Below are 25,920 nucleotides of genomic sequence, written 5' to 3'. Positions count from 1 at the left end.
ATCAGATTTTATTGAATCTTTCAAGCTATTTTCATGATATATGCTCGACTGCGTGCCAATTTATAGCCCCATCCCCGTAAAACATCCACAAGAAAACTCATCTAGCTGCAACCACTGAATAATTTTCTTTTATCTTTCTGTGTACCTATAACTAAATGAAACTTCCATGAACAAAGTTTCTTTCCAAGAACTACCCGTCTGTAGAACACCATACCATGAGGCTGCTTCCCAGTTGATTTCAAGTCTAATGTTAACAAATTTTTGTTGAGTCCTCCTTTAAAATAATCAACTTTTGTCTAATTTCAACCATTGTCACCAATCTTCATAGTGTTGTCTCTCCGTCAACCTAACTCTTTAGTCATTATCTTCAAGTGACTTTTGTGTCTTGATAAGTAGTGCTCATACATTTAAAAAAGCCCTGATTCATTAAGAACACCACGGCTTAATTAGTTCTACAGATGTGCCAATACTTTGAAGAGCTATAGAACTGATAGTTGAATGGGAAACCATCTTTCAGAAACAAAATGTAGATAACAAAATGGTAAATTTTTTTTGCCACTCAGCCTTGATTATTAGGCATACTGAATTACCAGTATCATTACAATAACATTGAGGTAGGTTTTCAAATCTGCAGGAATATTTTCACACCCATTGGAATATCGTCTTGCACTCCCAGGGGATGCGAGCACCCTCAGGTTGGGAACCCCTAATCTAGACCAATTAAATGCACCACTGTTTTCATGAAATCATCAAAACATCTCGGAAGTGCATGAAGTATTTTAACTTCTGTTGTCGGTATAGATTTAGTGATTACATCTTCTCTTGTCTCGTATTCATTTTTGGTTTTAGCAACCTCACAATTCTGTTGAAAATATTCCTGGAGATTTGAAAACCTGCCTCAATGTTATTGTAATCACTGGCAATTCAGTATGCCTAATTAACATAAGGGTATCATTATGTTACCCACTGTTTTAATGTCTATTTGTTTATCCCTTTTTGCTCTTATTATATCCATCCATCCATCCATCCATCTATTCTACTTCTTAAGCAAAATAAAATCCAGTCATATACAAAAACGTGGTGATGCAGAAGAGTAGATGACACAAAGTCCGCAGCAAACAGTGTCAGATAAAAAATTAATTTATTTTTCTTAAAAAAAAAAAATTAAAGAAATCAATAAATATTTCATGAAGTAATGTATTTTTTTATAATACTAAAAACAAATTCAAAAGAATGAAACAATAACATTTTATTTATTATTTCATGCAAAAAATAATTAAGTATAATGTTAATTTTTTGCTGACAATTTTTTGCTGTGGAGTCAAGTCACCTATTCTATATCACCGAAAACGTCTTTAATAAAGGAAACAATACAATTTCATAATAAAAGTAAAACATGGCTTTGCCTAAAGGTATTCTTTTATCAAACTCCTTGATATTAGACGTTTTAACCTATTAAAAACGGGCAAAAGTTATAGCCCATTGACTTAGAATTAATGTTTTATGCAAAATTGATGGTTAAATAAGGTTAAATTTGTGCTCATTTTTGCATTAAATACTAATCCCTATTATCTTTAACTGTACATCAAACTGATACCATGATCATAATAATGGTCCAGACATACAGACTAACAGAAATATATACTCCTATAAATTTGGGAGTTTTTGTGTATTGATATTCATATTAAAAACCCTTTTTTCTATTTATTTAAAAGGAAAATACAACTTTATTATATATGGGTTATGGAATTGCATTTATCTGCAAAATATCTAGCTAATTTACATATTCTTTTAAACATTCATTTTAATTAATTCCCTATTAGTTTTTTCGGTTTTCTTATGGGATGATTATCTTTGGTTAACTATTATGTGTAATTATATTCATGCAGGTATTCTACATAATATTTGCGTCTTAGTAAACATAAATCTCTTTCTATATTTATTTGTATGCATATATATATTTGTTTACAAAATTTTGCCTACCAAACTCTTCTGTCAGTTTTTAGTCTACAGACATGAAACATAATATATAGGGTATTCAAGCCCATGCAAAACTTTATATTTAGGTTTTAGCTGTGGAAAATTGGTGCAAAAGTGTGAAAATTTAAAAAATGGAATTTGCCAGGTGAAGGTCAAACGACAACATTACAAACATGCATGCATAACGTAACAGCTATTGATTCATGCTTCAATTTTTAGCCTTACAACAAACATATCTTTATAGCTCAGACATTAACGTCAAAGGAAAAAGTAAATCGTAAGCTAAACGTTTTGGTTTCGATTCTTGGTGGTGGGGCACGAGTCATTTTTTTTATTTTTTTTATTTTTTTTTTTTATTACTTTTCAAATCATTACTATATATTGGATCCACTATAATATAATAATAAATACGGAATCTGCATTAACCAAAATATATATAAGCATATTTTATGAGCAGGCAATGTTAGGCGGCCTGCTAGTATAATATGGATATATATTCTTATTTTTTTTAGTATTTGCTTCAGTATGAGAATGTAAATGTTGATAAGAGTTATTGGAAAATCTAAAAAAAAAAAAAAAAAATTGATGGCAATTTTTAGATAATGTATTTCAACTGCATTAGGCATCCTTTTTGTACTAAAACTACAATTTCACTTTCTTGAAAAAAATATGCAACTCCTCGTTAGGGTCTTTGAAATCATTTTCTGAGTGTGTGGTGTTAGTTTTGGTCAGTTTCAGGTCAGAATTTCATATCTTCTCTCATTACTTTGTTCCTGTTTTGTCTTTTCTTTTCATTTCGTTTTCACCTTTTCCAGCCAATACTTCACAGGTAGGTACGCATATTTACAAAATAAACTTAAGATTGAAAATAAATTAAAAAATATATTCTTCAAAATCACAACAATTAACTTTGATATGTTAATTTTAACATACAAGATCTTTAATAAACATAATTTACAAACCCAGCAATATACTAGGTTAAATATAAAATAACTAAATCTATACTCCTATAAATTCGTTTTCTTTTTGTGTGTGTATTGATATTCGTATTAAAACCCCTCTTTTCTATTATTTAAAAAGAAAATACAATTTTCTTATATATGGGTTGTGGAATTGCATTCACTAACAAAAGATCTAGCTAATTTGCATATTTTTTTAAACATTCATTTTAATTAATTCCCTATTAGTTGCTTCGGTTTTCTAATGGGATAATCATCTTTAGTTAATTATTACGTGTAATTATAGTCATGCAGATATTCTACATGATTTATATTTGCATAATAAGTTTATAGTAAACACAAAATTGTTTACATATATATTTTTGTTTAACAAATTTTGCCTACCAAACTCCTACTAAAGTTTTTGGTCTATAGACATGAAATTTCATATATAAGGTATTTGAATCCATGCAAAACTTTATATTTGGGTTTTAGCCCTAAAACATCGGTGCAAAAGTGTGAAAATTAAAAAAAAATGAAATTTGCCAGGTGAAGGTCGAACGCTGGAATTACGAATGCATAATGTAGTAGCTAATGGTTCATGTTTTAATTTTTAGCCTTGCAGTAAACATGTTTTCGTAGCCCAGTCATTGATGGCAGAGGCAAAATAAATCGTGAGCTGAACGTTTTGGTTTCGATTCTCAGTGGTGGCGCATGAGTCTTTTTTTTTTTATATACTTTTTAAATCATTACTATATATTGCATCCTATCTATCTATAAAAGTAAAAATGTCTGTCTGTCTTTTCTCTCTGGTAGTTAAGGAAGACTATTATACAGAAAGGCATTACTTTACATATTCACACTTTTTAATATACACATATGCACATAACCTTTTGAACAGTACATAGGACCCGAGCAAAGCCGGGCGGAACTGCTAATATGCTAAAAAGAAACAATTTTTCAAATCTATCCTCTAAAAATTCCAAATTATTTACTGATAATAATTTTTATGATTTTGCATGAAACAGATTATGAAAATATTGTGTTTTACTCTAAAGTGATTAAGAACTCCAATACATTTCTACTCCCAGCGTTAAATACCATATTGCCATTTTTATTAGTTATTAATTTTTATAATTTTCTGGTTATAAATAAAGTAAACTATTGTCTTTGTTTATGAATATCCAGTGCAAACAAAAACCTTATATTGTAAAAAAAGAAAGTAAAAAAAAAAAAAAAAAAAGAAGCCCAATGCATTAATACCGTCTTGTATTCCCTGAGGAATTTTGCTTGAAATTGTGACTGATCTTGATATAGCACTTTTTTTTCTATTGTACTCCCCTGCCTCAACATGATCCAACTCACAAATGGAGGTACCACAAATATAGAAATAGATTATAGAAATTTCATTAAACCTTTCTATCTATGAAAATAAAATAAGATATTCTTTGCCCTAGAATTTTTAATAGCTACATAAGTAAAGTTTTATAGACTTGTTACATAACTACATCTAGAAATTATTTATACTAGCGGGACCTGTGGAAATTCCAGAGCAGCATCTTTTGTATGTAATATATTGCTACTGGGCAATCTGTAGACATTCAGAGTGAGTAGAGACTCTGCAATATTATTGTAGCCCTTTTGTTAAAACTGTAAAAGTATTTATCTTAGTAATATGGCTAAAGTAGTTTCAGAATATATCTGGTTATCACGGTTTATCTCTAATATCCTTATAAGAGTCTGTGACAGATTTCCATTGCATGGACGCCCGGTGTGAACGGAACCCCACAATATCATCAGACCATCTTTAGACAGAACAGAAACTACTCTTGGCTCCTAGCCTAAAGACCAAGAAGGTAAACTTTAGTTTCACTTACGGCCCAAAAGCAACATCATATTTTTATTTAATTTTTTTTTTTTTTTTTTTTTTTTTTACGTTATGTCCTCAGTGATCAGGAGATCCTATTTATTAAAAAGAAGGCTAAAAGGTGATAACATACTACGAACATTAAATCAGTGTATCTATATACTAATAATTTAATGTTTGTAGTATGTTATTACCTTCTATCCTCCTTGTTAATAAATAGAATCTCCCGATCAAATAATTTATAATCTAAAAACCGTGACACACATACATATGTATGCACGTTAAAAGTACTACAGTATTAATATATAGATGACAACCTACTTCTTTTATTCTACCGGCCTGGTGCCAACTAGATCAACTGACAAACCTAACTATCCGTGACTATCAACCTGCATAACCATTTTTTCAAAGATCAGAACTGAAGAATTTATATGGTTATAAGTTTTATTTAAAAACCTGTTTCTTTCTACCAACCTGGTACCAAACTGACAAACCAAATTTACCTGTGATTACCTACCTAAATAAAACCATTTTTTTTTTTAAATATATATATATATCAGAACCGTGTGGTATATTTATGGCTAATCTAGAAATCGTTTATATAAAAACCTGTTTCTTTCTACCAACCTGGTGCCAAACTAAGAAACCAATTTACCTGTGCCTACCTACTTATGTTAACTGTTGTTAAATCTGATACGTGGAATTTAAGTAAGCATGGCCTGATATTTGTGAATTGGAAAGCCTGTTTTCTTTTTCTCTTTTTCGCTGCTAACTTCGGGCAGAACTGTTTCCAATTGCTGAATTAATGTGTATTGATAATATCGCATAGGTTTTTCCTTTCCTCTTTTTATTTTTTTTTTTTTACATTTCTACTCAACCTTTTTTCTTTACCTTTTTTTTTTATGTTTTTTCTCTCTTTTTTTTTTTCCTCTTTTCTTTTTTATTTTCTTCTATGTTTGTTCTCATTTAGCTTGATTGGCACTAGAGTTTCACTGCTGCATTGTCGCCAAGAACACGTTTAGCACTTTCTCTTTTATAACACCTTACCAAAGTTTTTTTTTTTTTTTCCTCCCCTACCTTTTTTCTTTCACTAAGTTGGCATTATTCCCTGTTGTTAGGTCGGACCAATGACATTGTTTCCCACCTGAGGAGGAAAAAAAAAAAAAAAGGAGGCCCACGATCCTTTTTTTTTAATTATTATTTTTATTTATTTATTTTTTTTTCTGTTCTTAAGAAAATAATTTAAGGACAAAATAACTCCTCTTCGACCAGTAACTTTTTTTCACATTGCAATTAATGACTAGTTTTACTTCTACTACAAAAATGGAAGAATTACCTATGAACGGTGACCCAAGGTCTGTTAGAGATTAACGCTTTTATCTTTGTGTTTTTATAAATGCTGATGTGCGTGCATTTATAATTTCAATGATTTAACCATGTGTGTATAATTTCATTAATTTATGTGTGTTTATATAATTTGTTGATACTAACATGTGTTTATATAATTTGATGATACTAACATGTGTTTATATAATTTGTTGATACTAACATGTGTTTATATAATTTGATGATACTAACATGTGTTTATATAATTTGTTGATACTAACATGTGTTTATATAATTTGTTGATACTAACATGTGTTTATATAATTTGATGATACTAACATGTGTGTATATAATTTTGTTGATACTAACATGTGTGTATATAATTTACTAATATTAACATGTGTTTATATAATTTGTTAATATTAACATGTGTGTGTGTATATAATTTTTTTATATTAACGTGTGTGTGTGTATATAATTTTTTTATATTAACGTGTGTGTGTATATAATTTGTTGATATTAACGTGTATGTGTGTGTGTATATAAATTTGTTGATATTAACGTGTATGTGTGTGTATACAAATTTGTTGATATTAACGTGTATGTGTGTGTATACAAATTTGTTGATATTAACGTGTATGTGTGTGTATATAAATTTGCTGATATTAACGTGTATGTGTGTGTATATAAATTTGCTGATATTAACGTGTATGTGTGTGTATATAAATTTGCTGATATTAACGTGTATGTGTGTGTATATAAATTTGATGATATTAACGTGTGTGTGTATATAAATTTATTGATATTAACGTGTGTGTGTGTATATAATTTGTTGCTATTAACGCGTGTGTGTGTGTGTGTATAATTTGTTGATATTAACATGTGTGTGTGTGTATAATTTTGTTAATATTAACGAGTGTGTGTATAATTTTGTTGATATTAACGTGTGTATATATAATTTTGTTGATACTCCCCCCCACACACACAAAATTATTTCATGTATCCATTTAAAATGTCATAAGGAGGTATAGTATTTTATGTATCGATTTTCATATTTTAATTCAACAGTGATCATGAGTAGGGCTGAGTATTAAATTATGAAAATATATATGGCATTTTTTGTGGGAGAGGAGTTTTTAATTTATACTTTAACAAAAGAATAATATATCTGATTTGTGTACAAAGGAACTAAATAGTGGAATTCAATTTTGTAGAGAAATCAATGTGGGAAATGGATGTATATATACATATATACACACTCCTACCCACAAGAATGAAATCAGAAGTGTGTGTGTGTGGGGGGGGGGCATTTATGTTTTTGTAAATGTTGGTAAATTAAGCTAGAATTTATCAAGTGCATGATGGGTTGACAGGAGAGGGTAGAGGTAGTAAAACCAATGTAGCTATTAGTTTTATTATTATTCACCCCCTAGGAGTTTTCACACAGACCATTACCAGCAATATTTTTCACACAGACCATCAATTCTGGCAATAACCTGTGGCGTTTCCAAGTCTCGCTAGATTTCTAATGTTCTCCACCTTTTTTGATAGCCAGTGCAAATGGCTTCACTTTCTCACAACAGCTGCTATTCCTTGATCTCTTGCCGATAACTGCCATTGGTATTCCCTGGGGTATGAGTAGCAAAAAGCCTCTATAAAGTCCCAGCCCTTCCCCGCACTTATCCAGTGAAGGTCTGGTTAGTGCTCTTTTTGCTCAGTCGATCTGATGGACTCTTTATGACTCTTTGGTTTGCTGCCATCGATGTCGACATCACAGTTAAAAAAATTTTATTATTATTTATGGACGTCGGCATAGTTAACTTTGCATTTTTCAGTTTTCTTGGTTTCCTGTGGTTATTATATTCTATTTTTGTTTTATTTTCTATTGCAGTATTCCAATTACTGGTTAGCATTCATAGTTTATGTGAGTTGGTTTCCACATTCTAGGGTTTTCCTTAAGAGTTCAGCTGTTTTCATTACTGCTATCTGATGTATCTTAACTTTTCCTCTGATTTCAATTTTTCTCATTCTCTTTTCAAAGATTTTCGGGATTATTCCTAGTGCTCCTACGATTATTGGGTATTATCCTGACTTTCTTCATCTTCCATATCCTTTTCAGCTCTCTGTGTATTTGTTTCACTTTGTCACTTTGATGTTCGCTCTGTGGTCAGCTGAAACAGCAAAATTTATGATCTAGCAGGGTTTTTTTTTTAATTTTTTTTACTATTATGACATCCAATCTCCTTGCTACTGTCTGGATGTTCAAGATCAAGTTGTTTGCATAGTTCCCTGTGTACTGCCTTTCCCCACATGGTTATGTTTGTTCTTATATTCTTTTTTTGGGTAGTATTGCTATTTATCATGCAAGGGTTAGTTTTTTAGAGTCTCACACCGTCAATATCTGCAACAGTGAGATGAAACTTTCAGGTCATGAATGCATAAATTAGTTCAGTCATCATAACAAAGTAATTTGCAATCCCCTCTGATTCATTTGGGCCAAATAAAAATAAATAGGAGGCATTACTTTTGGAACATCTCTCGTGTGTGTGTGTATACTAGCAGTTCAGCCTGGCTTTGCTCGTACTGTTCATGACTTTATGTACATATGTATATATATTAAAAAGTTTGACTCCTGTCCACGTAACCTACATCTAAAATTTCAAGTGTTTAGGCCCAAATTTGGCGAAGGAGTTTGGTAGAATCTGCAAAGGTTAACTCTTTCAACTTTGACCTCTTGGAAGCCAAATTTTCGCCCAAAAACTGATTAAAAACCTTGCTGCATGTCTGAATACCCTTTATGTAAAATTTCAAATGTATAGACCAAAAATTAGCTGAATATTTTGCTAGAGACCGCAAAGATAAAATCTTTTGAACTTTGACCCCTAAGCAGCCAAATTTTCGGCCAAAAACAGATTAAAAAGCTTGCCCTATGTCTGAGTAAATTTTATGTAAAATTTCAAATGTTTAGACCAAAAATTGGCTGAGTAACTTGGTAGAGACTTCAGAGGTCAATTCTTTTTTAACTTTGGCCCCAATTTTGACTCCTTAATATTTATTGTTTTGGACTTAAATCAAATTAAAAGTTTGATCCATGTCTAAGTAACATACATCTAAAATTTCAAGTGTTTAAACCCAAATTTGGTGGAGGAGTTTGGTGGAGTTTTCAAAGGTGAAATTGTTGAACTTTGACCCCTTGACAGCCAAATTTCTGGCCAAAAACCGATTTAAAATTTTTTCTCAAATCTCGATACCCCTTATGTCAAATTGTGAGTCTGTAGATTTAAAATTGACAGAGTAGTTTGGTAGGGAAATGCACACACACACACACACACACACACACACACACACACAATTTCATTTTTAGAGATATATGGATATATAAAAATGTGTGTGAGGACACTTCTCAACCTATATACTCAACAAATTTTTGATTTACAAACTTGAAATTTGGTATATAGAGTATTCAGACATGAAGAAAATTTTTGAATCAGTTTTCATCCAGAAAAAGGGCTGCTAAGGAGTCAAAATTGAAAAATTAGTACGGGGGGGTTCATAGGATTTTTTTCTTTTTTTTTCACGAATTAATAATAGATTACTTATGTTAAGAATAAGTAGGTTTGAAAACACTATTTAAAGACCGAGTCAAGCTACCAAATTACTCCGTCAATCTTTGGTTATCATACTTTATTCACTGTCCTTAGTTTTTGGTTTCGATCTCAGCTTGAGTATTTTTTTTTACTTACAAGAAGTTAACTGTTTAGAAAAAAAAACAAACAAATGAAATCTTTTCAGTTTGTTCGTAAGTGTTTATTGTTTGTTTGAATATTTTAAAAAGAAAAAAGGAAAACATTTTTCTGTCTACACAATTATTTTTTCACGTTAGAAACCGAATTATTTTATTTGGTGAAGATTTTGTTTAACTTTTTTCTTATGCTTCGATATTTCCTGGGGTAAATAACTCTAGACTCGTTTTTAAAAAAGTCGATATCGGAAATAATAATTCCAAATAAATTAAATTAAATATATTATCAATATAATTATTATTTAAAGTTTATTAAATAACAATTTTAAATAGAACACTTAATTCTCTCGCTAGAAACTATTAACTAACATATTGCTATTTAGTAAAACCAATTTTCCTTAATGTAATATGCAATCGTATATTTTGAAAGAATCATACTATATATAGAAATAAATGAAAGTAAAGTAAAGGACCTTTTTTATATATTAATCAAATTGTGAATAAACAAACAAACAAACAAACAAACATGAATACGAATTTATATATATATATATATATATATATATATATATATATATATATATATAAAAAGATATAAAAACGCATCTGATATATTCAGAAAGCTTGCAATCTCAAGTTTTCCAAAGAATTTTCACCGATGTTCAACGTGAGCACTAATGGTCACATGACACACATCAAGCCGATAGTCCAATTCTTGCCAAACACATTCCAGCATTGTATTGTCAATGGTTGCAGCAGCTGTTATTCGGGCCTTCAGCTCATTCATGTCTCTGGAATGGGAGACACATAGACCAGTCCTTTCACAAATTCCCATAAAAAAATTAAAATCGTACGGTGTGAGATCTTTTTTGCAAAATGCACATGAAACAAATGTCCATGATTCAGTTTTTGCAAATTCAAGCACGTTTTTCTGGTTTAGTGTGTACCATTACTGGATCTGAAAAGAAATTTAAAAAATAGCCTTACAAAAACTTAATGCATTTAGTTTTAAATTTGCACCACTTGCATCTTACTTACCATTCATAGTTAAGCAGATATGAAGACTTGAAATGTACCCAAGACTTTTGGAAAACCCTGTATTTCCATACGGATATTTATTTTTTCTATTTAACAAAGCGCCTAACCAAAATTGTAAAATGAGTATATTTAAAAAAAAAAAAAAAAAAAAGTAGATGTATTGTAACGTGACCTTTACATTTTACTTTAGTAATTTCTAAAAATAAAACTGAGTCGGTATTTTTTCTTTTTTTTTTTACAAAACGTTTTTATTACCATTATTTTCGGCACCATTTTAAAAAAAACAAAAAAAAAAGTCTCTCTCAGCCATATGTCTATTTTAGCCTGGAACGTGTTTCTCCTTCTTCCCACCACATGCCAGGCACAGCCAGTTCTTGTCTGCGACTTCACACGTCCATTTCTTTAGTCTCAGACTTTCTTTCTCCCCGAGAACATGTTGCATTTTTTCTCCTTTTTTTCCTTCCTCTTCTCGCACACACTTCCTAATTTGCATATCCAGTTTTTCGACTACTGCTGCTGCTAATCTCTTAACATGCTGGCCATCCTTCACTGCTGCTGCTATTTTCCACTGTGGTCATGCGCACTCTGTTACAGTATAAATAATCTTTTTGGGAATATAATAATATTCAGCACTCAATTACCTTAGTTTGTTATTATCTGTACATTTTCTATTAAAGTTTGCTTGGATCTGTTTGTATAGCGATCCACTTCTAAAGTATTCACAGCTTCAAATCTCAATAAGTATAAAAGAAATGTTGGCGCTTCTACACTATTGGGACGAGATTTTGTAGTCAATAAATGGAGTTTTCAGATAAAAAAAAAAAAAATGGTTTCAACTGATTTTTTTAGTCAATTCTAATAAGTTACAATGGTAGTTTCTATGGTATGGAGTCAGAATTATCTAAATATTACTGAATTATTAAAAAAAAACACAACAACTTTAATCGTGGTAGCAAGTGAAAAATTGCCACCATCTTGTTTAAATCGAAACGGAAAATTTCCTTCCTTTTTAAACTCTCCTGTGTCTTACGATCGTTTTCATCAAATTCTATTTTTTATTTTCTTTAATAAATTATTTTCTACCTTATTGATTTTCGTAATTTTTGGATATAATCATTTTAAAAATACGAGGAATACGTAGATACCATTATTTTCATGTGAAATTCAGTATTAGGATTTCCGAAATTTTGTCCCAATAGTGCAGAAGCACCGAAATGTTTTTATTAAACGTTTTATTAATACCAGTTTAACTTCTAATTTAGGTAGGTTTTTATGTAATGACAACATTCGAGTTAATATAGATAAGCACAAAGCTTTGTATCATTGCTATTTTTCATCGGATCTTGATCCTGAATGTTCAGATGCAAGAAATTGACATGAACTTTGTTGAAATAGATATCTAAGTACAAGAATTTGAAATGGACGCCTTAGCTGGAGAATTTGGCATGGACTTCCAGATACAAGAATTTGGCATGAACATCGCGATACCAAATTTTGGAATGATTGTCTTTAGAGCAAATGTCCAGCTACAACAATTTGGCATGATTGTCCAGGTATTAGATTTTGTTATAAACGTATAAAGGACTTCTAACAAATTACAGCATTCCTTCTTCTATCTGTTTTCGTGAACACTCACAATTCAGTCAACTCTGTGTCGAATACAATCTCTGTGAAAATGAACAACGTGACAGTTGAACCTGTAAAAATATTCATTTGTTTCTTATATACATTAATGTTTGTTCTAGCAAGGTTACCCGGCATTATCTGGAACCAGTAAAAGCAAAATAGGAGTGGTTAAAATGTGTAACATCTATTTAACATTATATCTCTCTACTCTCTACCTGTTCTATCTTTCTTTCTTCTCCCCCCCCCCCCGTTTCTCCTCTCCATCTTTTCAACTCTCTTTTTCACTTCCACCCATATAGAGTGGGGAGGGGGGACAACTGAGGAGACCTCCAAAGCAGTACTGAAGCCATCCTTTTCTAGTTTCTTGCCACTTTCTCCTCCCTATGAAAAGGAGTCTGAAGAGAACGTAGATGAACACTAAATAAAATCTGAAGTTAGTGCGTAATAATTTGGAAATGAGTCAGTATTTTGTTCCCAAATTAATGCATAACTAGCAGGACCTTTGGAAATTCCACAGAATGAGAAATATATTTAATCAACAAATAGGTTTTGATAAAGCTGACATTTTTCTGGATAGCATAAAAAAAATTAGTTTTTTTCACAGAAAAACCAGTAACACTCAGCAAATATGAGTTTATTAATATTCCTATGAAAATGGTGTCCATTGTATCTTAAATATAGAACTGCCCCAAATGAGGTGAATTAATAAGTAATAATAAATACTCAGAAAGTAATATTGTGCTACATAGTTCAATACAAATAATAAAATTGTAAGAGATTATCTTTAATCTATTCTTTCAGTACAGCACCAGAATACAGTATTCATCTCATTTTGCCCTCTTTCTTTCAAATGTTCCCTTTTTTACATAACGTTTCACTGACTTCTTTCTTCGGTGAAGAGCCGCTGCATGTCAAAATTACAATGTGTTCCTTTCTCACACCATTATAACAATGATCATATGTTATAATAATATTAGAAAGCGAGTTTAGAGCAAAGGGAAGTCACTCTCATATTTTTGTCCAAGTTTGCCCCATTGGCCAAATTTTGCAAATTTGGCATTTTTGATGCAGTTTAGCCTTCAAAAATAATATTTGGCGTAATTAAAGAAGGAACTAGCAGAATATGATATAGATAAAATTGAAAATGCCTGAAAAACCTCCTGATGAAATGGGACCCAATTATAAGATAATCATTTGCATATGCCCCAAGAATTCAACATAAAGAACAAATTTTTGTATCCTGCCTTGACAGAGTTCAAAGTTGACTTCTTAGCCTCATAGGGGATGCCCCTTTCTCTTTCCTGCAACTTCTTTTTCACAGAAGAGACGTTGTGAGCCTGTCTCTGCTTCATCGTTATTTTCATGGCAAGTGCTTGTCTGAGCTTCAATCTATGTTCCCCCTCACCAAACTTTCACGAGAAACACTCGTCTAGCTGAAAACACTATCAATAATTTCCCCTACTCTTTATCTGTGCCTAAACCTAAATGTAGATTCCATGAACAAAGCTTCTTTCTTAGAACTGCACACCGGTGGAACTGTCTTCCGTTTGCCTGCTTTCCAGCTGACTACAATATGGTTGTCTTCAAGTCCAATGTAAACAAGTTCTTGATTAGCCGTTCCCTTCAAGTAATTCAATTTATCAAATTTACACTACTAACGATTACTATGATATTTTCCCATTGACTACTGTACACTCTTTAATCCTTATCCTCGAGTGGCCTCTGGGCCTTGATAAGTGGTGATTCCTTTGTAAAAAAGAAAAAAGAAAAGAAATAAAGTTTCTGAGATGATATTAATTTTATTGATATCAAATCTCATCGTCAACATAAGGAATTAGCATCAAGTTAAAGAATAGCATAATTACTCATGTGAGGATAACCAGGAGTTGTACATGAACTCTATGGGTAGATTACCTTACTAAGGTAATTACAGAACACACACGCGTTTCAGAAATTTGTTCACGCCATAAAACAATTTCCTATACCAAATTATTTTAATCCATATGGCATCGTATGTAATAAATACACTATACTCTTACAAATATAATTAGGCATTTTGCTTTTATTTTTCCTAAAATACCGAATTATACATCATATAAATATCTGTCTGTATTTCTATCTATCTATCTATATATATATATATATATATATAGTTTTTTATATTTAAATTTCATTCAGAAAAATATAATTTTTCAAAACAAAAAATTATTATTTAAACTAATAATACAATATTCAAAGTAATTTCCTTAATCCATGGATTTTCGATGTAGATTCATCTCCTCAGGAAAGTTATCAGCAAGATATTAAATTTGGTTTGATATAATGTTGCTATTCAACGATATATATATTATATAAGGGATTCGGACCTGTGGAACACATTTGATTTGATTTTTAGCCCATAAAAATAGCTGCCAAGGAGCCACAATCGAAAAATTTACTTTGAATTGTATTCTTTGTTCAAAAAATAAATATTTGTTTTGAAAAATTATATTTTTCTGAATGAAATTTAAATATAAAAACTATAAATTTTTAATTTGCTCTATCTAGTATATTGACCAATTCTTATTTGGATAGGATTGTCTTACATAAAAATATTACCTTCCAAAATTATTTTGTAAGACTTGATATCACAAGATTCTATAATCTGTGATCCAATTCATCTCATATATATAGCATTACAAGTTGATTTTTTATTTTTAGATAATTGTTATTTTTTTTCAACTTGCATGAAAAGAGCTATGTAAAAGATGCTTAAAACCGTTTCAATTATGCAAATACCATCAGTAGTTCAAAAGTTATGAGAATTTAAATTGCCAGAATTTATGCTTTTCCGTGAACATTTTTCTTTAGAAAAATGGGCTAAATTATAGATCTCAACATTTCAAGACATTTGGTAATTTCGCCACCATTTATTTATTTTCCAAGCTATTCTCATGAAACTTGCTACTCTTATGTAAAATTGTGTGCTCTTTCTGATTATGAAGTCAAATCTGATGTATCTCTTTATCATAAACCATGAATTATAAATTCAGATGTACAAATTTCAATTTTTTTTTAAACTGGTGCATGGTATCATACAGTGGGTGTCTATTCATGAACAACACTAAGTATTATAGTGGTATTTAAATATAGCTTTATTGAGAATAGACATTTTCCTGCCTCCTCACCAAAGGAGAACTTAGTCTGGGGTGTAGCCATTGAATGCCTAAAGAGCATTCATGGCCGGTATTTACTACTCCCCTCAAAGAAAAAAAAAAATTGAGTAGATATGAATTAATCTCAGAAATAAATTGAAGAAAATTTTTCATATAGATTTTGAATTTCTGTAAAAGATGGAAATTTCCATAGTTTAGCAGAACTTATGCATTTTGGGACCAGTCCAATTTTCAATTTTGTAAATCCTCTCTATCTGGCCCAAAATATACCCCTATTTTCTGAGATGCAACCATAAATCGTACTCTACATGAATCCTTAATGCAGCTTTCACAGTACCAGGATACCAGGAATCCTGATAAGCAACAACTATATATTCACCAATCGATGGTAATTTTCGTAATTTCTATTCTGTTGTTTTACTGAAAATTTAACTACGTAAACAAAGAAATAAAACGGTAATATTTTTACCTTGTTTCCACCTTAACACTTAAGATGATTCCTTTTATAGGTTTTAGGGTATGCTGAAAACGAATATCACATTTAAATTTTCTGCAAATAAGTAGTTTTCCAGATATGAAGCAATGTCATTTCTTATGCTATCGCTGGTGACCATCTTGGTACATGCGAGCACGCAAACGTAACTCCAAGAAATTATACGCAAACGCACGTACCAAGATGTTCACCAGCAATAAAAAAAGAAATGTCATTGCCTGATATCCGGAAAGCTACTTATTTGCGGAAAATTTCATTCGTTTTCAGCATACCCGAAAACCTTAAAAGGTAATTCATTTTAAAGAAAAATGTTAAGGTGGAAACAAAGTAAAAATTTACAAAATGCATCACAATGAAATTCTTTATCGAACCACCTACTTATTATTATTATTATTATTATTATTATTTAGATATTCTCAGTTAAAAAAAAAAACTGGTTTATCTTACAGATTCGAAAAAATGGCCTTGATAATGAGTTTAAAATAAATTCAAGTTTCACAATATATTTTATTTAATTGTTAGGTGAGAGTACAAAATAGTTAACAAAACACCCTTCGTTCCCCAGAATGGGTTTCTAAATAATAATGTTATTATTTCAGCATGGTAGCATGAGTGCACAAGTATCTTTTATTTGTTTGTTTTTTTTTTTTCCTTTTTACCACTAAAAAAACACAATTCTACCTTAAGTACAAGTAAGATACAATGATAACAGAAACGCATGTACACTTTGTTGTTTTTTAACGCTTTTAGTACATGTGTACTAAAAGCGTTAAAAACAACAAAATAGTATTGTTTGGAAATCAAATTTGAAAAACTTGAAAATAATTTTTTTAAATTGACAAACTCTGAATAAAAAAGTGAAACTGATTTTTCTGCTTTTGTTTTGAAAGCAGAAAAAAACAATTTTTTATTATTCTTTAGTTAGCTGAGCGCATAGCAAGCTGTTTCCCTGAAACGCATTTGAATTTCTATAAAAGATAACATTTTAAAGAAATTTCCGCAAAATTAACAATTATCAAATATTTACATACTATACATAAGAATAATTCTAAAACTATTATCTATATGAAAATGGATGATATATGCTGATTTATCTTATCAATTTTGAAATATTCTTTGTCAACTTTACTCAGTCGTAACTTTGCTTCCCGTTGTCGTAAAAATATAAATCAAAGTCCAGTAGAGATGGACTTCTATGCTTATATAGCCTGTAAGATTTCAGCCATATCAAATTAAATTTGACCCCGCGCATATGTATCCAAACGTAATTTTACCGTTTTTTTTTTTTTTCATTTTTAACTGGGAGCATAAAAATATTGAACGTATAAAAGAACAATAAATTAACATTATTGGAATGCTTATTTTATTCTCTTTCCATCAATGTAATTCTTTTAAAAATTGACTAACAAATAAAAAAGATATGACTTGTTGAAGCACATTTGGTATGTAATAGTGGCGACGTCCACGAAAATACAGCATACGCTTGTAATGCTAATATATATATATATATATATATATATATATATATATATATTAGTAAATTTTGAAAATTTTTATGGCAATTAATTAACTTAATTACCATATATATTTTCAAAACTTACTACGTAGCTTTACTTATGTATCGAGCACTGTCGAAGTAAATCCTGATAATATTTATATAAAATTTTATGTAGAAACATAAAATAATAATATATATATATTAGTGTTGGGACGATTAATCACATATCAGAAAACTCGGAACTTTGGGAGGTATTGGAATCAGAAAAATTTGTGCCTATTTTCCAATGTCAAAAACGGTTCTTTTAATTGTCTTTATTATTTGATTTTGTTTAAAGCATCTGTATGTGTGTGTGTGTGTGTGTGTGTGTGTGTGTGTATGCAGAACAGTCTCTACAAAACTACACTGTCAATTTTTGGTCTACACACTTGCACTGCATTACCGCACGTACATAGGAAAAAAAACTATAAACTTGGCAGGGCCATATCTTCTGAAGTAGACTAGAAACCCTCACAATTTTTTTTTGAGAACTTAAGCAGTCATGGTAGATGCTATAAAAAAATATTATGAAAATTGAAGAGGACATATTTTCTCTAGACTGACCATAAGCTACGTAGGTAAAAAATTGATGATTTTGGGGACATGCTTTTGGGTGAGCAAAATTTTATTTTCTCCCTGGTATGAGGTTAGGGTTAGGTATGAGGTTAAATAATTAAATAGTCGGATTCTACATGCCCTAAATGACCTTATATTGAATATGTGGAAGTATTTTCTTTTTTATTTTTAAAACACTGAAATTCCGTGATTTAGAAGCAAAATATCCAAATTTTACACCCCCCCCCCCAATCCAAACGGTAAGGTTTAGGACCAAATAATTTGGCAAATTTTCCTAACTCATGAAGGGAATATTTGTGCCAAATTTCAAGTAATTCGGTGCCGGTGGGTGTAATGGCCTGGTGAATTCACATGGAATGACCCATAAGGGATTCGGACCTATCGAACACATTTGATTTGATTTTTAGCCAGTAAAAATCGAAAAATTGGAACTTGCCAGACATAAGTCGATTTAAAATGTTTCTCTACACAAATATACATCTTTTTGTTAAACTGCATTAATTAAAAAAAACTTTGTATCCATTTGTCCTTAGGTAATATGTGGTAGCGAATACCACTAGAGAATTAAATTCTGTCTGATAGCACCAAAATCATATATATTTTTTGTAAACTTTTGAAATCACTGCTATATATTGGGTACAATATAATTATAAATATAGAATTGGTTCTATAATAATAAATACAAAATCTGCATAAATTAAAATATCATATTTAAGCATATTTTATAATCAGGCAATGCCAGGCAGCCTGTAGTATGTGTGTGTATGTATGTATATATATATATATATATATATATATATATATATATATATTTGAATAAAATAAAATATGTATCAGTTGTGCTTGAAAACCAAATTACAACGCAATATTATGAAAATACACAAATATTTTACTTGTTTGAAATTTATAATTTAAATATATTTCAGAGTTAAACTCCATCTTCAGTATTTTGTACATGTTTTTTTTTCTTTCTTCTATTTTCTTGCTATGTTATAAAGTTGGAAAAAGAAAAGTCTGTTAGTAAAGATCCACACGTTGTCTCTCAGCGGTTGTATTTTGAAATGCTGGAACGGTGCATTGGCTATGCAAGATTAATGTCATGCATATTTTATTCAAACGCTTCTATAATGGAACTCACACCCCTGACATATATTTATATATTTATTGAAGTTAGGTAAGCAAAATTAGGATAAGTCGTACCTAAATTGAATAAAATAATATCCCGCTCTTTTTCATTGAGCACTATTAGCAATCTTATATATATTATATATATATATTATTATTATTATTATTATTATAAAAATATTTTTGACAAATACTTAAGCCAAGTCGTTTTTTTTTTCTTTTTTTTTTTTTCAAATATTTTTGACAGTTTTTTGTTCTACCGCTGAACACTGATAGTTTATTCAGAATACCTCGGCTATTTGTATTTAGAGATGAATGCCGAAAGAATCTGGTAGGGTTGATAAGGACAGCCAATAGTTTAATACCAATATTTATTCATTGATGCTGGCATGATTGCTTGCCTGTCCCAATCAATTAACATGTTTATTGAATTCTTTCCTTTCTAGCAGACAGAAATTTCATGCAATGGATTCATTGCCAAGCAACGGCACATTATTTCCAGACTGATTCTCTTTATATAACCAATCTCTACATGTAAATCTCTATCCCTTATATAAAATATAATTATTCACATAATCAATATTATCTTTATTTATAGGCATTTTGTGTGTGCGAGTGCGTTCCCTATGAACTCCGAAATAACTGGGCCGATTTGTGTTTTTAATTTCACAAAAACGTACATTATGTACCTGCAAGTGTTCTTAGATAAGTTTTGTATGCAAATGCCTCTAATAAGTATCGAAAATCAGTAATCAAAAAATCTGATTAAAGAAGGAGCAGTCAGATTTTGAACCAAAGTGAACACCCTTATACAGCCTAACATCACAAGTGCATTTGAGAAGTTGTATCACTTCACAAAGCAGACTGACCCAGTGTATAAAATCAACAGTAGGTTCTTTGATAAGACTGTGCAGTGATTAGAGTACTTGGAAAAATTCAGTTGTAAAATGCCCTTCTTTTTCTGAAGGTTAAAGTTCAATCCTCAGTGTGATGACTGAAAATACAATTGCATATTACTTAGAACCTCTATCCAGTCATGGCTGAGAGGACGAGAGCATGCTACTCCTGTGAATTAAATACAGAGTTTTGTTTTGTTCGAAATTCTGTGTAGATTCCCGTTTGACAGAAAGATACCTGAGTTTGGCAAGATATACGTGAAGAAGGTTGGAGATTACATCGATCAAAGAGTTGGTAAATTAACACTCAAGATGAAAACAGTAGTCCAAAGAATCCAAATAATATGAATAACGAATCCTCATCTCAAAAATTTAGAAACAAATCAAATACTACTTCTTGGTCAAAAGTCAGACAATGATAAGAGTAAGATGGATAAATTCCAGCTCAAAAAAGAGCAAGTTTTTCCCCTTTGTCAGAAACATCACTCATGTAAGAACAAAATAATGTAACAGAGCGCGTGTGAGAGTGGTGGAGGGATGGCCAGCATGTGACGAGATTAGTAACAGCAGTAATCGAAAAATTGCATATGCAAATTCCGAAGTGTGCATGAGAAGAAGGAAAAAAGAGGAGAAAAAAGGCAATATGTGCTTGGGCAGAAATAAAGTTCATATCAAAGAGAATAGGCGTGTGAAGTAAAGGCGACTAACAGCTGGTTGTGACCGACATGGGGTGGGAAGAAGGAGAAACACGTTTCAGGTTAAAATAGACATGTGGCAGCTGAAGACTTTTTTTTAAGTGGTGTTGAAAGTAATGGTTATAAAAGCTGCATTAAAAAAAGAAAAAATGCCAACCCGGATTTTATTTATTTATTTCTAATTTTATTTTATGAACCAGCGGGGGTACCCGGTGTTGCCCGGTTGTTTGTAGGTATAAAAATAAAAACCGGAAGGTGGAAAAGAAAGTAAAAGAAAAGTGAACTTTTACGGCTACGCTACGAAGCCATAGGAAGTGAAAGGCGTTCAAATTTAGTGATGTCAGTGAAAAAGTTGACTTGCAGAAACGAACGATGATGTTGGAGAAAACCAGCTCCCTACAAAAAGCAATTGTCTGATATGAGGGATTCCCCTGACATTGATCAAACCTGATTGCTTTCTGGATGTCCCGGCACAAAAGGCTGAGAAACTGCTTTCGCTTTCGATTCAGTTTCGCTTTTATACGAAAAGCACAAACAAACACACGAGAGGATGGAATAGCATGAATTTTATAAAAGTTGACATAAATAAATGTAGATACGACGTGCATTCGCAAATCGTAGATATTATGATCTAAGGAGTATATAAAAAGTTCTAAAGAATAGTACCCCCCCCCCCCGAGAACCTCCGCAAAAAAAAAGCCTTTGCCGGACATACAAAAACGCGCATGGCCATTTTGTCTTTTATATATATTGATTACTAAAATAAAGAGTAACAACCATGTTACAATAAGAGAAGCAAGAGTTACGCGACTGTTGAAAGTAAACCCAAGATTCACTTTCTACTCTGCTTTAGTCTATTTAAAAAATCTTATATATATTAAGTTGATTAATTTTTCTGTCAAGTGTGTTGGAAATCATTTTCTAGACTTTTTGAAATAGCAATACAAATAAAAAAAAAAATTGAATTTGCTTAAAATAATTTAATAATGGTATACATAGAAAGAGCTTGATGATCTAAGAAAAATTTTTTTAGAAGTGTTTAAAATCTGGCTCAAAATAAGGAAGTTATGACTGTTTTTGTACATTGCATATTTGGATATTTTTCCCTCTTTAAAACTGTAGACGTTTTGTCACAGTTTGTGCACTACTTTCCAGTAAAATTGCTATATCTTTGTTAAAACACAAGATTAAGCAATGAAATTTGCTATAGAAGTTCATTTTTGCGCAAGGAATCTGAATATGGCATGGAAAAAATTCCTTAAATTAATGGTTTCCAAGTAATCTGCAGTAAATCCACATAAATATGTTGCAATACCATAAAATTTCCATGTAGGCATTAAAAAAAAATAGAAAACTCAAAAGTTGAATTGTAATTCATTTTATGTACAAGAAACTGAAATCTAATAATAGGACTGTTAAAATATATATATATATATATATATATATATATATATATATATATATTGCATTATTTATTTTGTATTATTGCAGATTAACGCCTGCTAAAATGTCCTCGCCTCTTCTAAAAATCTTCCTTTTCTTTTAGAAAATTACATATGAACACACTGAAAAACCGAGTAGAAATAATAACAAAAACAAAGAAATATAAATATAAAAATTTAATGTAAAATAATCTTAGATTTTAGGGCCATTCTAACATTTTAAGGCAGTTAGCAACACATGGGAAGCGTCTCAAACAATGTATGTAGAGAAGACTTAACTAAACAGCATCACACGTGTGTGCAAAAGGCTGTATGCTACTATGTGCGTCCCCCTCATTTAATGTTGTTCATTTCACTTCATTGTACGTTTATTCTTATTTAATATGGACTACACTACCTGGCTTCTTAAATAGGTAGTTTCATTTTGATTAGTGGGCATATAACATTATCTGCATCATGTCTGACACCATAACAAGAAAATTTTATCTCCATATGTAATATTTTGATTGCAGAAATTCCCCTCTGGACCAAAGTACCGTAGGTTTGCAACAGCAGATGCCACATACAAATTTATTATGTATAGACTATTAGCCACTATCTTATGTGACTTTAGAACGACATTTTAGACACATTTAACCATGATAATAAAATCTTACATTTCATCCTAGGAGCAACACCATCACAATTGTAGCATCTTTAGAGGAAGTAGTTCCTATTTTTCCTCTTAAATATTAAGTCCTCCTACCACCCCCAGTCAAAACTGGAAGGAAATATACACATTCTACAGACATTGTGCTTGCACCCTTCGTAACTGGATCATAAACTCATAGACTTAACATAATCAAAGCAAAAAACTAAATACAAACATAATAACCGCTCATAAACAGAAAATTAAGCTTACACTTACCTATGCACACATTAACAACATGTCACTATCACCCCCCCCCCAAAAAAAAAGAACAAACCCTGAAGAAAAAAATATGTATGGGTACCATTGTTTATTTTTCGATTTCAGAGCAGCTTAGCGAACCTTACACGATGCTATTTTTATTTTACTTTGTTTTATAACGGGTCATTTTTAAAAAATCTTTTTATACTTTTTTTACATTTACTTTTAATGGGGGTGATTTAAATTATTTACATATTTTCCTATGATTAGCAAGATTTCAATCCTGTTACTTGTTCACATAGGTTTTTTGACTATGAGAGAGAGATAGAACAAGTGAGAGAGAAAGAGCAATCGGGAAGAATATATACAGAGCGAGAGAGAGAGAGAGGAAATAAAAACTAGTGTTCACTGTGTAATGTAATGTTCTTTTTGTGCCAAAGAAAAAACAACAAACATTTCATGGCATCAACATTATCTACAACCGTTTTTATTTCCTCTCTTTCTCTCTCTCTCTGTATGTATTCTTCCCAACTCTCTCTCTCAAACTTTCTCTCTCTCTCGCTGTCTATCTATCTATATATATATATATTCTTCCCAACTCTCCCTTTCTCTCTCCCTGTATATATTCTTCTGAACTCTCTCTCTCTCTCTCTCACTATTTAGATTTCTTTTTCTGTCGAAATAAAGAAATTCAAACATTTTATGGCATCAACATTATTTACACTAGTTTTATTTCTTCTCTCTCTCTCTCTCACTCGCTTGCTTTTTATATTTCTTTTTCTGCCAAAATAATAAAACAAATATTTTACGGCATCAACATTATTTACAATTTACAGTTTTTCTCTCTCTCTCTCTTTTTTCCTCCTTCTGTATATATTCTTCCTAACTCTTCTTCTCTCTCTCTCACCCCATTGCTCGCTCTTCTCTCACTCTGATTATTACTTCTCTTGCGTGTTTCTGTGTCTGTGTGTTTGTTTTACCATGCAGCTCACTACGATAAATTGCTATCACAAAATCAAAAGAAATTCATCTACCTACTTTTCATTCCGCCTTTACTTATGTATTCACATGTCATGTAGATGAGGATAACAGTTTGCAAATGAATAAATACATAAACTATTTTCTTTATTAATTAACTTAAGGGTATTTTTCTATATTAAAAAAAGAGAAGTTTAACACTCTAATTCCTTCTTAAAAAATGGATTTTTTGAGGGGGGGGGCTCCATTTACACAAACTGAGCCACAGCAATGCATGGCTGGGTATGGCTAGTTTTATTTATAACCTGAAAATGATAGAAATTTGAAAAGAAATGTTAATAAGAGGTTAAGAGCTTGGAGCAAGAGCTCGAGGAAATCTCTGACGTGCTGCAAGGAAGTTGCAGGCTACAAATTTATTAAAATTTATTTCAGTAAATGTCACTTGTTCCCTCTTTCAGTCGCCCTTAAAATTTGATATAAAAACTTTTAAAAAGAATTAAAAAGGCAATGTTAATCATAAAAGGAATTATGATTTAAGTATTCTTGCTAATCTGTTCTGTAAAGAGTGTCTGTTTATATATCCAGCTAAAACTCGAAAAATACACAAACACTCGTAATGTTGGCATTTTTTTTAATCAGTGTGACTTCAGATGTATAATAACTAAAATAAAAAAATTCATTATTTGGGATCAAATGGTCATATCATTTAATTTTATCAAGATGTGCACTCATCTTTTAATGATATCATGTAGTCTGTTTTCTATCCACTATCCACTAAAGAGAAGTAACTCTTTTTTCTTTTTTTTCTTTTTTTCAATTATTTCCCTGATACTGACTTGAATTGTGTGTGTGTGTGTGTGTATGTCCACAGAGAGAAATGGGCTGGGCAAAGGAGAAAAAGGAGGTGGAAAAGGAGGGAAAGAGAGGGATAAAATTTATGCTACACTTTTATTCCCTGGCAATGCCAGGTAGCTATGCTAGTATTTAATAAAAACGTGCTAGTGAAGACGGTTGAAAGCTCAGAATAATGGCCAGAGCATTCTGGGCTGCTTATTAAGATCATTGTATAAATTAGTCTGTTGTGTATTGATTTTGTAACTGTTTTCCATTTTCCATCTGCTAACGCTTTTCTTGTGGAAGTCTCGTTTGCAAGATTCAACATGTTACAATGAACTACCAATTCAGATCAGCCTAAGAAATGCCTAATGAAAAACCTTTCTGCTACAGGTCCGCTTTTTTGTTACTATTTTATTCCGGATAGAGACACTATCATTTTATTGGAATATCAAATAGAGAAATGATGTTTTATTGTAAATATATACTAGCTTATTTAGTCAGCATTACCCGAGTATCAAGTATATTTATTACATACATCTATATAATTATAAAATTCTGTGGACCATTCGACTGCCTTTCCTTGCTTGAATCTTGTCTTCCGACGAGTGGGCAATTCCATCTTTTAAAAAAAGAAATGACAAATGAATTTTTAAATATATATATTTATATATATATGAGCGCTGCTTGTGCGGAGTTTGCACTGGTAATCAGCGTGAAGAAGAAAGCTGTGATGCACCAGGGTGACGCATCACCAATCACCATCAATGGCCACGAACTAGA

General features: G+C 31.1%; 1 protein-coding gene across 4 annotated transcripts in view; it reads left to right on the top strand.

Moving 5' to 3' along the window:
* LOC145254166 (phosphatidylinositol 3,4,5-trisphosphate 3-phosphatase TPTE2-like) overlaps positions 1-25,920 on the top strand; it is a 182,844-nt gene that overhangs the window by 40,906 nt on the left and 116,018 nt on the right. The window contains exon 1 of one of the 4 annotated variants that reach the window (XM_080113000.1): positions 6,042-6,140. The exons of the other annotated variants lie outside the window; for them this stretch is intronic. Within the exon in view, the coding sequence (XP_079969126.1) occupies positions 6,082-6,140 (59 nt within the window). The 5' untranslated portion in view covers positions 6,042-6,081. Of the gene's footprint in view, positions 1-6,041; positions 6,141-25,920 lie in introns of those variants that run through there. 4 annotated transcript variants of the gene reach the window in all.

This window comes from Euprymna scolopes, chromosome 3 (assembly GCF_053919585.1).
Source record: "Euprymna scolopes isolate OS-2025 chromosome 3, ASM5391958v1, whole genome shotgun sequence".
NCBI classification, from domain to species: domain Eukaryota; kingdom Metazoa; phylum Mollusca; class Cephalopoda; order Sepiida; family Sepiolidae; genus Euprymna; species Euprymna scolopes.
This window is presented reverse-complemented; position numbering and strand designations above follow the sequence as displayed.